The 18,058-nt window shown below is 45.9% G+C and overlaps 1 protein-coding gene across 1 annotated transcript; it reads right to left on the bottom strand.

Annotated features, from left to right (window-relative positions):
* Positions 1-1,326: 1,326 nt before the first annotated feature.
* On the bottom strand, positions 1,327-17,316 carry smad9 (SMAD family member 9). The gene is made up of 8 exons (XM_080779721.1): positions 17,101-17,316; positions 14,302-14,959; positions 13,547-13,762; positions 8,606-8,890; positions 6,820-6,927; positions 5,883-6,104; positions 3,311-3,567; positions 1,327-2,090 (listed from the first exon to the last, which is right to left on the bottom strand). Exons 2-8 carry the CDS (start codon positions 14,495-14,497, stop codon positions 1,947-1,949), a joined length of 1,428 nt encoding a protein of 475 aa, XP_080635847.1. The 5' UTR covers positions 14,498-14,959; positions 17,101-17,316; the 3' UTR covers positions 1,327-1,946.
* Between the last annotated feature and the right edge of the window lie 742 nt (positions 17,317-18,058).

Here is an 18,058-nt window from a genome sequence, read left to right as displayed (position 1 = left end):
GGCAAGTTACTCTATCAGAGGAAAGTGAAGGACAGTTAACTTCAAGCAGTTTAAGTCATCTTTCCTTTGTAGACACAATTTGGGTTGAGAGCTGTGTGTGTGCATAGAGGAGGGAGGAATTATTTTTCCTTTAGTGTGTGTCACTGTGTGTGTGTGTGTGTGTGTGTGTGTGTGTGTGTGTGTGTGTGTGTGGGGGGGGGGGGGGGTTTGGGGAGTAACATTACATTCAAAATTCAATCAACTGGAGGCCATCCCCAGCAGGATGGGAGGGAGGAAGGGGCTTGTGGGTGATGAGGAGAACCTCAACTGAAGTTTCCACTGGGCCTGCTGCGCTCCTAATGCAGCCTGGGATGTAATTGGGTCCCAGAAGGCTGTTCATTATCTGGGGTGAGCGAGGCAACAAAACAGAAAAGGGAGGGAACGAGGAAGAAAATGCCTCGTTCTTCGCTCTGTACCTCCGTCCCAGCAACCATTATGGGACAGGAGTTAATTAAAAGAGCGGTTGATGCCACTGTTTTTCTCATCAATCTCAATGGCAGACATTGGCAGGTCAAAAAAGCACTTTCACCTAGAAACTCCATTCACACTTTTTATTATTCAGCTTTCTGTGGAGACACATTTTTACTTTGAAATGTTTTGTAGTTTCTGAGTTATTTAACTTAAACGGCCAATGCATTCTCTATGGCAATATAAAAACTTTGGCATGCTACTAGTCCTATACATACTTACACCTAAAACCCCCATTCTAGCCTACTTAGGTTAAGCAAGTAGGCTTAAGCAAGAATTAAGCAATATAGCAAAAACTTTTTGACAGATCTAGTTTTAGTCGACAAAATACCATAAGATTTTAGTCGACTAAATCTACAGTTGATTTAGTCGACTAAAATGTGTTTTGGCGGGCCTTGATGCCATCGTAATGGCTGATTTGACACTTTCTGAAAATAGCCGATCTACAAGCTCGCGACGAGTTGTGAGGTTGTAGCATATATAGCTGTAGCTGTAGCTGATATATCAGCATTCAAACAAAGTGTAAAATGACTTATACTGGATCTCTTGTCCACTAGTCCCTTCCTATCATTTTAGTCTAGTTTTTATTTGTTGACGAAATTGTCAATATATTTAGTCTTAGTTTTAGTCATCATGGCTTAGTTTTCATGTAGTTTCCATTTAGTTTTCGTCTTGGTTTTAGTCGACGATATCAACACTGTATAGCACACTAAACATAAATCTGTCATTTATATAACACTGGCTTTTAAATATACTGTATATAGTCGGCGGTTACAAAATTAATATATGATATGATATATTAAAAGACAATTAAGATGCTTCAGGAACAAAAACTTTAATAGAACAAGTAAAAATCAATAACGCAGACATCAGTAAGTACATAAGGTCAACACCTGGAAATACATACTAATAATAACATTTAAACATCATGAATCACTTATAGTACCTATACACATAAACCCCATTTTCCTTGGCTTGAAGTGCAGTTAACTTATCGAGAGAGAGAGAGAGAGAGAGAGAGAGAGAGAGAGAAAGAGAGAGAGAGAGAGAGAGAGAGGATAAATGCAGTGTCATAGTTTTACTGAGGGAAACTTGGGTTGACCACTGTAACTACAGGGGCTATAAATTAACAAAAAATAGATCCAATGATACATCATTTAGTTTGCAGCCTGTCAGAGAATGAAATGAAAAGGCAGGGTAACATTTCCAGAACGGCCTTGGCATGACATGATATGAGGTGAATAGGATGGGCAAGTCCATCGTAATTCCCTACTCCGGAGTTACGGAGAGTTGCGGCGAGCGACATCCTCGCACGAGATGTAAATTAAACTGTAAATGAAACTCGGGGGGGCCAGAGACTGACATGTACAGAATCTACATTATGGCTACCTGTGTTTGTGTAGCACACAAGAGAGCAGGCAGTGTGTGCACATTGTCTGCTACGACACTGAGGAGATAGGGTTATGTGGGGAGCCCATCTGTGTGAGCACCTTATCCAGCCACTGCAAGGGCCCGTGCAGGTGCACCTCGATCCAGCAGGGGGTGCTGGTGACGTCCTGCCGGTGATACTCTGCCCCCCAGCCCTGCGGAGGAGAGAGAGAGAGAGATGACAAATTGTCAGTGGTGGAAAAGTATGAAAAAAAGAGTACTTTTACTTTTAAGTGCTGTACTTACATTTTGAGGTATTTGTACTTTACTTGAGTATTTCCAATTTCCAGTACTTTTACTTCTACTCCACTACATCTCAGAGACAAACTTTGTACTTTTACTTCAGTACAATTATTTAAAAACTTTAGTTACTAGTTACTTTGGCGATTTTAATTTGGATTAGTAGGCCTATACTTTAGGTACGTTTTGACGCCGATACTTTTGCAATTTTACTCAAGTACATTTCCAATTCCGTACTTTTACTTGTAACGATGTCATTCTAAATAAAATTGCAGGATTGGTACTTTTACTCAAGTAAAACAATCGAGTACTTTTTCCACCACTGCAAATTGAAGCATGGTCACATTTCAAATGTCAGCGATTCTTCATGTCACCTGACATGTCCCCTCAGTCTGTCGAGGGGACATGTCACCTGACATGTCCCCTCAGTCTGTCGAGGGGACATGTCACCTGACATGTCCCCTCAGTCTGTCGAGGGGACATGTCACCTGACATGTCCCCTCAGTCTGTCGAGGGGACATGTCACCTGACCCCCCAGGCAGGACGTCACCATGACTAAAACTAAAATCAAAAGTAGCTGTCAAAAACAATACTGACCACTAGCCATCAAATGTGTGACCACCTATCCTCATTCATAAAGAGCTACAGGGCCATGCTGTAGCTAAACCAGTGCCGTTTAGATGAGAGAGTTGTGACAACTCCGTTCACTTCACAGGGCCAGTCCAACGGCGGCTCTTCTACACAGACTTCTATTGGCGAAGTGTGACAAGGTCCTGGACCGGAAGTTGGCAGAATGCAAAATCAACACGACAGTTGTCATGTTGCACACATGCCTAAGATTAATTGTTGATATTTGCGCCGCCCTTGTTGAAAACAATGTATTTAAAACTCCAGCTGATTATTTGAAAAGATTTTTACGTCTCTAGCAGTGATTCTCAACCCGTTTAATTTCATGACCCCCCCCCCCCAGTTTGACATGCATACGGACCCCCATTTAATAGAATTTCTATCTCTGGGACCCCTCAATTTATATACTGACGGGTCCATTTGGTTCCAAATTATCATTTAGCCGGGGACCCCCCTGGAACTCCCTCAAGGGTCCCCCCCACTTTGAGGAACCACTGCTATGGTCTACCTTGACGAAGCTCATGCGTATGGTGCACATCTTTGTCAGCTCGTAGACGACCTCGAAGCCGTGGTTGACGGACTGGGAGAGCAGCTGGGCGAACAGCTGGTTGTTGAAGATCTTCAGGCTGCAGCCGCTGGGGATCTTGCACACGGTGGTGGCGTGGAAGCCGTGCTGGAAGTTGCAGTTGCGGCTCTGCACGAAGATGCTGCTGTCGCTCAGGCACTCGGCGTACACCTCCCCTCCCACGTAGTACAGGTGCAGTCCTATTATAGGTCAAGGTCAAAGGTCAAGTTTATTCACGTGTCCCCAAACTGGGCACTTCGTTTGACAGCGGATAATAAAAAGCTCTCGGAGACATTACAAACAGTACAGAACAACAGACATACGTATACATTATCACAAGATACAGATGTTACATTAAATATAAAGTGCAACCAGGGCTAAAGTGCACCGAGTGTAACTACGTCTACCTCCTCCTCCTGCTTCCCTTGTTGATGGAGGTAGGTATGAATGAGAATTTGTACCCGTTTGTTTTTGTAACAAACAGGTTCAAATTGTTGTATGTTCTTAACCCCATACTGGGCGGGAATCACCTTTTGGTGTTTCAAGCATTATATTAATATACTTTAGCTATTGAAAAATAGCAGATCTACAAACTCATAGCGTGGCTGCTATTTTTTGAAGAAAATCGCGGAAAATGTGCCTCAAATCTTTGAATATATATTCCCCCCCCCCCCCACACACACACACACACACATTCCGTCACCAGTACTATTCCAGACCGAAACACATCCTAACAGTTCCACAGTTCATTATTTGTAAGCCATGGGGGGTGTTTGATGGGGGACCCCCTCCAGCATATCTTCAACCTGAGCCTATACGTCTGGGGAAGGTTCCCACACTGTGGAAAACCTCATGTATCGTCCCGACACCTATAAGAACGGTGGACTAAAATGACTTCAGAAACCGCAAGGCGCTGACCTCTCACCTAATTAATGAAGACACTGGAGAGGCTGATTCTACACAGGTGCAAACATGCTCAGGATCCGCTGCAAATTTGCATACCGGGAGAGGGTGTAGGGGTGGAGGACAGGATGCTATCCTCTACCTTGTCCACCGGGCCTCCACATGCCTGGACAAGGAAAGTGGCGCTTGTGAGGATACTCTTCTTTGATTTCTCAAGCGCCTTTAACACAACACCCCCCCCCCCCTTCTGAAAGACAAACTGACCAGTATGCACGTGGACCCACGCCTTGTGGCCTGGATCATGACGTATAATAATCTCCCATGTGTGTGCCTGTGCCAATTAAGCCACTCCTCCCTAGGCTCCTTCACCTGTGATCCTTATTTATCACTCCCCCTTGGTGCTTAGTGCGGAACCCCTCCCCCCCCCAAGGAGAACCCGCCCCATTGGCTCCTTCACTCCGTCCCCCTCCCCTAATAAGGGCCTTTCTCGGCCCCACCTCTCTCCCATTGTTACTTGCGCAAGCTAGTAACTAGAACTAGAACTAGTTTCGCCCGGGACTCGTATGCACCGTCCCGGCAATTTTGATGCGCATGCACCGTCCCGGCAAATGACGTAATGACTACTTGTGCCTGATACGGCAGTGGTGCCAGATTACATACATGTATACATAGGAGCATTACCTTTAATCCTCCCGACACTAAAACATATCGTCATTACGTCACCATTGGTTTTATCAGGCACAACTAGTCATTACGTCATTTGCTTATGACTAGTTTGGTTCCATTTTGTACACAGACCCATAAGGGTCCATTTAGTTCTTAACCCATTTTGGGGCGGGAACCCCTTTTGGCGTTGGCGTTATGTTATAATTTAGCTATATTGACAAAATAGCAGATCTACGAGCTTGTAGGTCTGCTATTTTTGAAAAGTCGAAGAACGACTGACATAGAAACATGGCTTTTTCAGAGAACTGTCAGGTTGTAGAAGACATTTTTTAGAATCTGATCTCGGGTCAGAACTTTGAGAACCGTACTCGCACACACGGTTGCCAAGACAGCCACATGCACAAGGTGACACGCACGCACGCACGCACGCACACACACACACACACACACACACACACACACACACACACACACACACACACACACACACACACACACACACACACACACACACACACACACACACACACACACACACACACACACACACACACACACACACACACACTAGGGCATTCACTTCTAGTCATTTCAACTAGTCGACTTTTTTTTTTTTTTTGGAAATAAATATTTTAAAACTGTGTACATTGGTGACTGTAACTATAATCTACCTGATCTTGAGGCCTACAAAAAAAAATCAACTAGTACCAACAAGGTCGACTAGTGGACTTACTAGTCGACTACGGGGGGTCCGGGAGGGAAAATCTAAAATATCGGAAGTTGGAACCTGAGACCTTGACCAGCCCCATTTACCCGCTGAGAGCTGTTCATGAGGTGGACAGCCAGCTGCCCCCGGATTGGGGCTCAAAAGGTTTAATGCCCACACACACACACACACACACACACACACACACACACACACACACCTTTGCCTTACAGCCCTTACCTTTGCCTATGTGCCTGCGCGTGTGTTCGATGGTGGAGTTACGGTTGACATTGGACAGCAGGCCCAGGCAGAAGCGGTTCTTGTTGTTGGACGGGTCCGTGAAGCCGTCCACCAGGACGCTGCGCGACGAGGCGTGGAAGGTCTCGCCCACGCGGTTGTTGAGCTCGTAGTACGCTATGGAGCACCAGTACTCGGGCTCCTCGTAGCACACCGGGCGCAGCTCTGCAAAAACACGACACCATATTATTGAACCATTCTGACCTGAGATCAGATTCACACGAGGTTTCCACTGGACAACACACTGGTCTGATGGAACCCATTCTGACCTGAGATCAGATTCTTAAAAAATGTCAGTCGTTCTTTCGATTTTTCAAAAAATAGCAGACCTACACAAGCTCGTGGCGCGCTATGAAATAGGATCTGCTATTTTTCAATAGCTAAAGCACAACATGATGCCAAAATGGGTTCCCGTTCAGAATTGGTTGAACCATTTTGACCTGAGATCAGATTCAAAAATGTCTTCTGAAATTCCTATGTGCCTATATCAGTGGTGCTCAATATTTCATGTCAAGGACCCCCAAAATTATATGTAATTGGGCCTCCGCCCACCCCCCCCCCCCCCCCCATCTGAAAATATGTTGTACCAGGGCGTTCGTTCTAAAAAAATATATATTCCAAATTTGCGCCACATTTTCACGAGTTTTTGAAAAATAGCAGACCTACAAGTTTGTAGAGCTGCTATTTTTCAACAGCTTAAAGCATAACACAATGCTTAAAAACACCAAAAAGGGGTTATTAAAGCGATAGCTGTATGAGCTTGTAGATCACCGCTCCAAGAGATGGGTCAAAGGCGGAGAGCAGATTTCACCCGCCGGTAACGTACGTGTGTGTGTATAGACAAATCGCATGACTTTGATTCTTGCTATACAGTATATACCTCTGTTGGGCGTGGAGAGGATCAGTTTCTGTGGGTGAGCGTTGCTGGGCTTGACGTCTTCCTGAGGGCTGGTCTCCATCATGCTGTATGGCGGTGGGGGGGTCTCCGCTGCCATGGAAGGGAAGAGGGACTTCATTGTTGTGTATAGAATAATAATAATAATAATATCTCAAACTTATATAGCGCTTTTCTGAGTACCCAAAGACGTGGGGGGGGGGGGGGGGGGGGGGCTTTACAGAGGTAACAACAAATTAAAAACAACTTTAATAGAAGAAAAGTATTAAAAAAAAAAACACTAAAAGCTAAAGAACATTAAAAGACAGTGAAAAGGGTTAACTAGGGAAGGCTAATTTTGAAGAGGTGGGTTTTGAGGGTGGATTTGAAGGTTTGAAGGGTAGGGGGCATCTCTGAGTGCCTTAGGGAGGGCATTCCACAGGGTTGGGGCAGCAAAAAGGCGAAAGCTCTGTCCGTCCCCCCGTCCCCCCCCCCCCACGTACGGAGTTTGGTTTTGGGGACGTCGAGTAAAAAATAAAAGGTAATGGGTTGCACTCAAGAGTAGTCTCGCGTATAGCCAGACAACTATTCAACAATCTCCGAATGCTATATGTAGAGTCTGGACCTATAGCCCCCCATGAGCTGAGTAACAGAATGCTATGTAGAGTCTGGACCTATAGCCCCCCATGAGCTGAGTAACAGAATGCTATGTAGAGTCTGGACCTATAGCCCCCCATGAGCTGAGTAACAGAATGCTATGTAGAGTCTGGACCTATAGCCCCCCATGAGCTGAGTAACAGAATGCTATGTAGAGTCTGGACCTATAGCCCCCCATGAGCTGAGTAACAGAATGCTATGTAGAGTCTGGACCTATAGCCCCCCATGAGCTGAGTAACAGAATGCTATGTAGAGTCTGGACCTATAGCCCCCCATGAGCTGAGTAACAGAATGCTATGTAGAGTCTGGACCTATAGCCCCCATGAGCTGAGTAACAGAATGCTATGTAGAGTCTGGACCTATAGCCCCCCATGAGCTGAGTAACAGAATGCTATGTAGAGTCTGGACCTATAGCCCTCCATGAGCTGAGTAACAGAATGCTATATAGAGTCTGGACCTATAGCCCCCATGAGCTGAGTAACAGAATGCTATGTAGAGTCTGGACCTATAGCCCCCATGAGCTGAGTAACAGAATGCTATATAGAGTCTGGACCTATAGCCCCCATGAGCTGAGTAACAGAATGCTATGTAGAGTCTGGACCTATAGCCCCCCATGAGCTGAGTAACAGAATGCTATGTAGAGTCTGGACCTATAGCCCCCCATGAGCTGAGTAACAGAATGCTATGTAGAGTCTGGACCTATAGCCCCCATGAGCTGAGTAACAGAATGCTATGTAGAGTCTGGACCTATAGCCCCCATGAGCTGAGTAACGGAAGCTGCCATTTCGGTTCACGGAAATATATTTTGAAACTTATTTTCTTTATTTCGTTTTCTGCTAAGCAACAAGCTATATATACTGTATGCTTAGATGTTTTCTATTTATATATTAGGGTAAATGTGCGCGACTGTAAAGACGAAACGGAAGTGGCGAGGAGGCTGTACAGTGGCGAGGAGGTGTACAAATGGAACCAAATGGGGTCCATTTGGTTCCATTTGTACACTCTCAAGAGTTACAGACCCATTTGGTTCCAAACTATCATTTAGCCGGGGGACCCCCTGGAACTCCATCAAGGACCCCTGGACCCCACTTTGGGAACCACTGGTGTACAGTATATATATATATACAGTATGTACCTGTGATGTGGTACGGGCTGCCTGGCTCCGCTCCGCTGTTGGGGGAGTTGGGGTAACTCTGCGAGGAGGAGGAGGAGGACGGGGGGGACTGGGCGAGGGAGGACGCGGCGGGGGAGGACGAGGACGGGAAGGAGGAGGTGCACGGCAGAGGAGGGAAGGAGTCGGGGTAGGTGGCGTTCTGCGGCATCAGCGGCTCGTTGTGCAGCGACGCGTTCCTGAACTTGGCCAGCAGGCTGTGCTGCGGGTTGAACTCACTGTGGCGAGGCACCAACACCGGAGGGAGGACTGGATGGGGAGGGGGGGGGGGAGAGAGAGAGAGAGAGATATTTGTAAATAATTGTGAATTTTTCCTCGTGATGTTTTTCTCTTGTCTAAATGGACGCCTTGTGCCTTGTAGTTCACTCAGAACTACAACTCCCATGAGCCATCGTTCAAATTGAAATGTTTTGACATAGGTGTGATCAATCATCCAATCAAGCGATGGACATATATTCTGTCCTATCATGTCACTTTTTGATTATGCCTGAGGAAGGTCAGTATAGACCGAAAGCTTGGTAAATAAATACATTGATTGCGCAACAGATCTGAGTGTGCGGAGTGTGCGGGACTGCGAAGCTCTATAAGACCATAGTTTAGAGGTCTTCAGTATTTTTCCGGGCCAAGGACACCTTGGCTGAGAGAGAGATGAACACCAAACCTTTATTTGTGGAGTCGGAGCATAAAAGAAGAGAGAGACGAAAACAACAACCGAAGGTTCTGGGCTGCCAACCATAATGATTATGTAACGACGTGCTTCCAAGGCCATGCATGGACTATTACATTTTGGCTCAGGAACTCAAAGCAGGTCATTAGCCCACTGGGCCTTAATGAGGCATTACAAATCTGGGCATTAGAAAGACGGGGGGGGGGGGGGGGGGTATTATTTGTTTCTGCAAGGAAAAATCAGTTCTGTGCCCCGGCATGCATCTACCTGAGGCCTGGACACAGTTAGTCCTCTCGCTGACCCCCTGCGGGCTCCTGGTGGATGCTACATAAAACACCCCTGTGCCCAAGTCACAACACATCACATTCTATATCAGTGGTTCCCAAACGTTTTAGCTCAAGAGTCGAGACCCAAAATAGAAATGAGATGTTTGTCAGGGAGGGACCCAAACTAATGAAAATAGCAGATCTACAGTACAAGAAGGAAGGAAGGAAGGAAGGAAGGAAAGGAAGGAAGGAAGGAAGGAAGGAAGGAAGGAAGGAAGGAAGGAAGGAAGGAAGGAAGGAAGGAAGGAAGAAAGGAAGGGGTCATCGCTATGTTCCCCAGGTTCTACGTTCCCCAGGTTCTATGTTCCCCAGGTTCTACGGTCCCCAGGTTCTACGTTCCCCAGGTTCTACGTTCCTCAGGTTCTATGGTCCCCAGGTTCTACGTTCCCCAGGTTCTATGTTCCCCAGGTTCTATGTTCCCCAGGTTCTATGTTCCCCAGGTTCTATGTTCCCCAGGTTCTATGTTCCCCAGGTTCTACGTTCCCCAGGTTCTATGTTCCCCAGGTTCTACGTTCCCCAAGTTCTATGTTCCCAGGTTCTATGTTCCCCAGGTTCTATGTTCCCCAGGTTCTATGTTCCCCAGGTTCTATGTTCCCCAGGTTATATGTTCTCCAGGTTCTATGTTCCCCAGGTTCTATGTTCCCCAGGTTCTATGTTCCCCAGGTTCTATGTTCCTCAGGTTCTACGTTCCCCAAGTTCTATGTTCCCAGGTTCTATGTTCCCCAGGTTCTATGTTCCCCAGGTTCTACGTTCCCCAGGTTCTATGTTCCCCAGGTTCTACGTTCCCCAGGTTCTATGTTCCCCATTTACCATAGGGTTTAAGGTTAGGTAAGTGTTTTGTACTATATACAATTGTAAGTACAGAACAAAGCATGTTTGTTTTTACCATCTTTGTTGAAGAGTGATTATGTTTTAGTTTATTTTATGCCAGCGTTAATTTTTAGTTGGTTAAGACAAGATAGTTTAAGTAGCCTATAGGCAGGCCTAAAGTTCAATGGATTGTTCAAAGACTGAGCTTAAATCAGAATGTGCTACTAAAAGTAACACTAAGACTAAGTTGCTAAAATACTTTTATTCTTATTAGAATTACTAAAATGACTAGGTTAGGTTTCTGGTTTAGGTTTATTCTATGTGGGGAACAAAGAACCTTTTTTGCATGGTAGGGAACATAGAACCTGGGGAACATAGAACCTGGGGAACATAGAACCTGGGGAACATAGGTACGCTCCCGCTTGGAAGAAGGTAAGAGAGAGAGAGAGAGAGAGAGAGAGACAGATCCTGTTGTGAAATATCAAATTACTGCAAATCTAGTTGGCTGGAGAAACGGCGTGATTAGATCAGATGTCCGTATTTCTGAACTGCTATAGCCTTTACAGAAAACCAAACAACACTGACCACCAGCACAGAGCAGCACTGTGATCGCACAGGGCCTGACAGAAGCCAACACATTCACCACATAACTCGTGAAAGATATTTGAACACCCGTGCAAACCACACCAGTTATACACTTTGAGATAAGATGTAATAAACTCCAGTGGTCACGCATACATGTACATTTTCCCTCTCTCCCTCTCTTTCTCTCTCTGTCTATTATGTTCAATTAAAGATGCCTTAAAGAGGGGCAGAGTGGCTGGATGGGAACCGCAAGGTTGCCAGTTCGAAACCTGAGTTAGTGTCAAAGTGTCCTTGAGCAAGACACTGAACCCTTAATTGCTCCCGATGTGCTGGTTGGTAATACCTTGCATGGTTTCCTCCGGCATTGGTGTGTGAATGGGAGAATGTAAAGCGCCTTGGATAAAGGCGCTTTACATTCACCCATTCACCATTTACCATTTAATAACATGGCCAGACAAAATCATATTGCCAAAGATGACACAAGCAAACACTCATATTTGCCTGATGAGGACCTTGTGGGACTGTAGGTCGAAACATTGCAATGGGGCTTGCAAACCTCGCACCTTTGGTATGCAAATTGCCATGATGCAGATCAAATATGTGGACCATCACAGTCAAAATAGCGCCGGTATGCCAGTAGGGCTACCGTGACGTCAGCCTTGCATTCCCTACTTTTACTTGTAACAGAGTAGTTCTAAATTGCAGGATTGGTACTTTTAACAATTGAGTACTTTTTCCACCACTGTATGCCTATCTGTTGGCCAGGTATAGTAGTGACTCATCACAACCAATTTGCGAGGTTTGCAAGCCCTATTGTTGCCTCACTATCAGTGCCGGAAGTGCTTCAAAATAGGAGCTCTGGGGTGCCGGAGTTGTCTGAGCGCTTTTACTCTGAAAGCCATGACCCGGAAACAATCTACTAAAAGAAAGTTGACTTTACATTGCTAGCTTACATTGCGATCATTTTAATTTATACGATATATGATCCAAAAAGCGTTCATATTTTGCGGGAGAGACGGATGAGGAGCAGAAATGAAGCGCCAGTATATATCGATCCGTTCATAACCACGGAGAGCTCCCTGGATTAGGAGATACGAGTCATTCTTTCCGCCGCGCTAACATGTAAATCAACGGTAAGCTAATATGAGCCCAGAGCGTAGCATACGGTATAGCCGAAAGGCGAACGGGCCAAAAATAAAAAGGAAAAATTCTGAATATTCTTATCTCGCCCCGTATCATTGAGGATGCGCTATAGGACGTCCTCAGACGTCTAAGGAACAGCTCGGTTCGAATCCCTAGGACGTTTCTAGGCGTCCTATGTACAGATTGTGTTTTAATAAAGTAAGTCTCGGAGCTCTAGAAACTAGTGTGCGGAAGTTTTTTCTCCTCTTTGATGTTTGCCTTGATGCCTGACATCCAGCACCTGGCCTAAATGTAGGCATTGAGATGTGCACACATATCTTCTCTGTGAACAAGCAAACACTAACACGTTATGGATGATTTAATATAGTATAGAGAAAGTAAATGTGCTACTGCTTACGCCACTGCTTATACAAAACAATGGTTACTTGATCAAATGAAATACTGATTATTGATATAGTACAATACAATACAATTTGTCATTACATTATTGTTCCTGGCATACTGACCTGTAATAGGAAGCTATTGGATTCAATAATGGCGTACACCCCAGGGAGGGCTGTTATATCGTCGCTTTCAGCAGAATCCTTTTATATACATATTTTAACTTTTGGTTTTTTTGGGGGGGAAATGAATGCCCTACTTGATCATACTACAGCATCACAGTAAAGTGGTAAAAATAGCATGTGCTGATGTTCTTTTGTGCAGATTGTAAACGTATTAGTCATGTTTACAATTAAACCAAGTCCTGTGAGCCAGCCAAGCCTTTAGGTCTAATATCCCACATTCAAAGTTGTAATGGTGAATTTAACCAAAGTAGGGAGTTGAGGGATTAGCAGAGTACAATTATACAGCATTCGAGACACACACCTAATCCTACTGGATGCCAAACGTGGAACACTAGCGGTGGATCAGCGGTTGATTTCACCCAACGCCGTCAGGCACAGGCTTCTGTCTCTCTCTGTCTTCTCCACTGTGCAGGCCCCTCACTCACCGCTTCCGTTCTTTTTTTCTAACCTGAATTTGAACCAGTTCAGAGTGTTTCCTCTGCAAATGCATTGGTTCAGATTCAGAACTTTTAAAGTTGGTTCGGAAACCGGAACCAAAATATACTTCTTGCCTGGGGAATCAATGATGGGCGTGTCACTATTCTACAGGTGGGAAGATGCAGTGGCAATGTAAGTAATAGCAAAAGCAAGATAAAATCACCATGAAAAAGAAAAGAAAAGGGATAACTGTAAACTGCCATTGACAATTTAATTTACCCCCCGTGAAATGGACACTTCGCCCGGTTTGCGGACGGTCCTGCGAATCTAGAACGGTTCCAAGAATCTAGAATGGAACCAGCTCTAGGACCAAAGGGCGTCCTTGGCCTACCTGGGGTCTCTACACGCCTGTAGTGGTAGGGGTTGATGCAGATGTCCTTCTGCTTGGCTCCGAAGGGGAACTCGCAGCACTCCAGCGCTTTGAGCTCGTGGTGGGACTGCAGGTCGGGCCAGCGCCACACGCGGCAGTAGATGACATGGGGCAGGCCTTTCCTGTGGGACACCTGCAGCCTCCCGTCTAACGAGCGAGGAATGGTCACGCACTTGCCTGTAAAAAAAGCCCAAAGGAAACATTTACTAATCAATGGGTTAGTAAATACATTAGGCATCAAGCATGCTTCCTTATTTGTCTGAAGGTTAAAAAGTGTGTTCCTGGCCTAGGATCAGATTCATCCTACTCTTCAAATGTAATAATTATGTCAATAATGAGAGACGGCTGGGGTAACTGCGCACCCTGTAACAATTATCAATTATACTACATGTATACAAGCTCACAACGTGATGTGATGCATTGTGAGCATGCAGATCTGTTTGTGCATGTCATGTTTTCACCTATGATGCATGCGCAAAATACTAGGGACGCCTAGTAGAATTGTAGAATTCGGTACTTAATCAAATCTAACAGCTAAGATCTTCTCTTATGGGGGTCCCTCCCTGGCACCACATCATTTCAAGTGGGGGGGGGGGGGGGGGGGGTCTGCGGCTTAAGACCTATACATTTTCTGTGTCTTTGACATGTAGTATTGCTTCAGACTTCTGAGGAACATGTTTGTGGACAACTATTTGTCTACCAAGGATTTCACTCACTAGGCTGTCCGGGGCAGCTGAGCGCTCTCTCCAGCTCCTCCATAGCACCCTTCTTCTTCTTCAGCTTCTTCACCAGAGAGTCCACTGCCTTCTCCGCCCACTTCTCCTCCTCGTCGCCTTGCTTCCATCCCAGCAGGCGCTTCACAGCCGGGCTGGTGAAGGAGAAGAGGGAGGTGATGGAGGTAGTGGCGTTCATGCTGGATGGATGACTAAAACAGAAGGGTAGGGGTTGGGGGGGGGGGGGTTGATGCGGGCCGTGAGGGGGTGCAGGGTTCGCGTATAAGGGCAGCGGCAACAGAGCAGGGCAGTCAGGAATCAAAGAACAAGAGACCTAGGGGTTAGGAAAGAGTACAGGATAGAGAGGTAGTGTGATGAGTCTGTGCAAACAGAAGGTTCCTTGTTTTCTGTTCTTTATTCCCGCTTCGCTTCCGAGGGTCTGCGAAGAAGAGCGAGCTTTTTGACCAAAAGGGAAGAGTTGGATGGATGCCCGCCCGCGCCACGGCAAACCCTTAAAGTCCTCCTCTCTGTCTGTAGTATCTCTCTCTCTCTCTCTCGGCGTGGGCACTGAAAGGGAATCTCACAGCGGGCGAAGCGAAGGCTCCGACAGGGAATGTTATATTCCTCGCGCAGCCAGGAGTCCGGGTCAGGTTTCAATCATCTGGCAAGAGAAGTGAGAGACAGCATTAAACAGCATGAAACAACGGGGAGACCGTTTAGGAGACTATAGATAGAGGAAGGACCCGGGATTTAATTTATTAGTGGGAACTGAGCCCAGGAGCTACCGATGTTTCTAGGGTGAGGCTATAATGATGGAAGGGATGACAAACTCAACTAAAAGCAAACGTAAACACCACAAAAAGCCAAACACACTCTGATTCAATGCTCTGGGCCTGGGGGTTAGACTGTAGGGATAGACTTTCAAAGTACTGAGAGAAATAATGTGATGCAGAACCTTATTTGCACCCAATGGATTTTCCACATTGGACACAAAAAACAGGCAGATGATTACTGCAGGCAGAAGAGAGCCGTCAAGATATTTATGTGTTCTTTTAAGTGTGAAGAGTCGTTGTTGGAGAGATTTCAGATCAACACAGTCACACACACTCATCTCTTAGTCATAAAAAGGGGGGGGGGGGGGTAGTGTCCTTTCCATGGTGATTTGTCTGCAGGCTCGCCTCATGCCACTAACACCCAGGAGCCATGCTGTCTGGCCAGAACGCATCACAAGAGAACAGGAGAGAGAGAGAGAGAGAGAGAGAGAGAGAGAGGCCATGCATGTGTCCACTAGATCAGACTCATGTCTGCTTGCCTTTTTTCACGTAATCATCCAAAAGGTCGACTTCTGAATAGTAGCCCACAGCTTAAGTCATCCATCCATGTCAGTTGACAACTTGCACTTACAGTGTCCCATCCAAGACAACACACACATGCTTTCTTTCTCTCTCTCTCTCTCTCTCACACACACACACACACACACACACACTTCAATTCAAAGGAGATACAGTATTGGCATGAGAAAACGTACATTGTCAAAGCAAGTGTCACAACAATACAATAAAAACAGTCGAAAATGGGGAAACTATATATACAGTTGGAGGGGCACAGCATTTTGTAAACTGACAGTCTGACACATGCAGCATGCTGCATGTGTGTGCACAGTTGAACAATCCAAGTACACACACACTCACACAGGGCTGACTTGGGCTGGAACGCCTCGGTTTATTATAACAACACAAGGGCAGTGCAGCCAGGAGGTAAAAGATCGACATGCAGGCTCCATTCAACTGCAGCTACAGCTCTCTGTCTGTCTGTATAGTATAGTGTATAGTAGTTACATGTATGCTCCGCTTCTCAGAAACATGTGAATGAAAAACACTTTCCACATCAGCCAGACACACATGAGAGAGAGAGAGAGAGAGAGAGAGAGAGAGAGAGAGAGAGAGAGAGAGAGAGAGAGAGAGAGAGAGAGTTTCCCTTCACGGTGACAGTGAGAGCCAGGGTCTCTCTCTCTCATTCCTATGCGGCATCAGTGCGCAGCTGCTCCCGCATGACGGTGGCGTCAGTCAGTCTACGAGCCCAGATAGGCTAATTACCTAATGCATTATCATCCTGCCGGGCTGCCGCCCCCCAAAAGTAAACACACCACCGTTTCCTTTCTACTACTGCAATACAATGCAACGTAGTTTTACTAGTTTCCCCCTAAAGCCTCATGAGTATATTGGACTCTTAACCAATACACACCCACATATATTGTGCACTTTATACACGACCGATCAGGACTCACCTATACATATTCAGCTATAAACCAGCTGTTTCAACAACGAAAATAATAATAGGCTACATGACAAAGCCTAAGATTAATAATTGTTTAGCACAATTCATAAATGTCACTTAAGTGGTGCTTTAGATTATTGAAGATAATAGGCTACAAATAAGTAACTAAAAGCTACATTGAGTCAAACGACCACATGGCTAAAACATCCATGTCCATTGATCTTTAATTAAATCTCTTCATTTCAGTAGATCTATCTACATTACACACTTTGCTCTGAGTCTCAACCATTCGTATCAGGCTATCAGTAAATGTTGCATATTCTGTATGGGCGAAAAATACACGAGAATCAGTGCGAGCAAGTGATTTGAGTTATCAATATTCATTGAAAAAGTAGCTGGCTACGGCAGCGCAAAAAGGAAAAAACAAATAAAGGGAGAAAAAAACAAACAACCGAATAACCTAATTAGAACTTTGAAGTAAAATGTGTTTGAATAGATATTGACAGAAAAGATTAGTTTGCTCACCTCTGCTGTGACAACAAGTGCACATATCCGTGCGTGTGGAGGATGTCTCTACAGTCTACGTTCTGAAGCAAGCACTGCTGGACAGACTCCCCCCCCCCCCACACACACACACACACACACACCTTCTTGTGATGCGCTCCCAGTGTGTGTGTGTGTGTGTGTGTGTGTGCGTGCGTGTGTGTGTGTGTGTGTGTGTGTGTGTGTGTGTGTGTGTGTGTGTGTGTGTGTGTGTGTGTGTGTGTGTGTGTGTGTGTGTGTGTGTGTGTGTGTGTGTGTGTGTGTGTGTGTGTGTGTGTGTGTGTGTGTGTGTGGCAGCCCGGAGCCTCGGCGTCAGCCTGGCTGGAACCGCAGCAGCGCCTGCACACACACAGATCCCTCCGCCTGCCCTGGAACTTTCCCAGGATTTCTGGGATTCACACAAAAGAACAGCAGCAAAAAGCGCCCATGCACGCGCCGCGTGTGTGTGTGTGTGCGCGCAATGTGTGCGCGCGTGTGCATGTCATGGATGTAACGTTATGTCCAGTGTGTCACACTGTCACACATATCCTTTGGGAAATAATGTTCCGACCGCGTGTGTGTGTGCGCGCGTGGACGCACGTGATGTGCCCCCGCCAACCCCCCACGGCCCACGCCACTCGCACACGCTTTCCTTTGGCCAAATTACAGACTCATTAGCCTAAGATTATAAAATACAATAGCCTCTCCTTCAGTTCCCACCTGTTCAACAAACCATAATGAAAGAGTTAATTGTGTGTGTGTGTGTGTGTGTGTGTGTGTGTGTGTGTGTGTGTGTGTGTGTGTGTGAGAGAGAGAGAGAGCGCGAGAGAGAGAGAGAGAGAGAGAGAGAGAGAGAAAGATGGCAGTTCCAGTTAGCTTGTGAAACAACACAATTACAGACAGAGAGAGAGATAACACAAATCATGTAGTTCTGGCAGCATCATCATTGCCAAGGTCCAGT

The sequence above is a fragment of the Protomyctophum bolini genome, assembly GCF_963924005.1.
Source record: "Protomyctophum bolini genome assembly, chromosome: 13".
NCBI classification, from domain to species: Eukaryota; Metazoa; Chordata; class Actinopteri; order Myctophiformes; family Myctophidae; genus Protomyctophum; species Protomyctophum bolini.
This window is presented reverse-complemented; position numbering and strand designations above follow the sequence as displayed.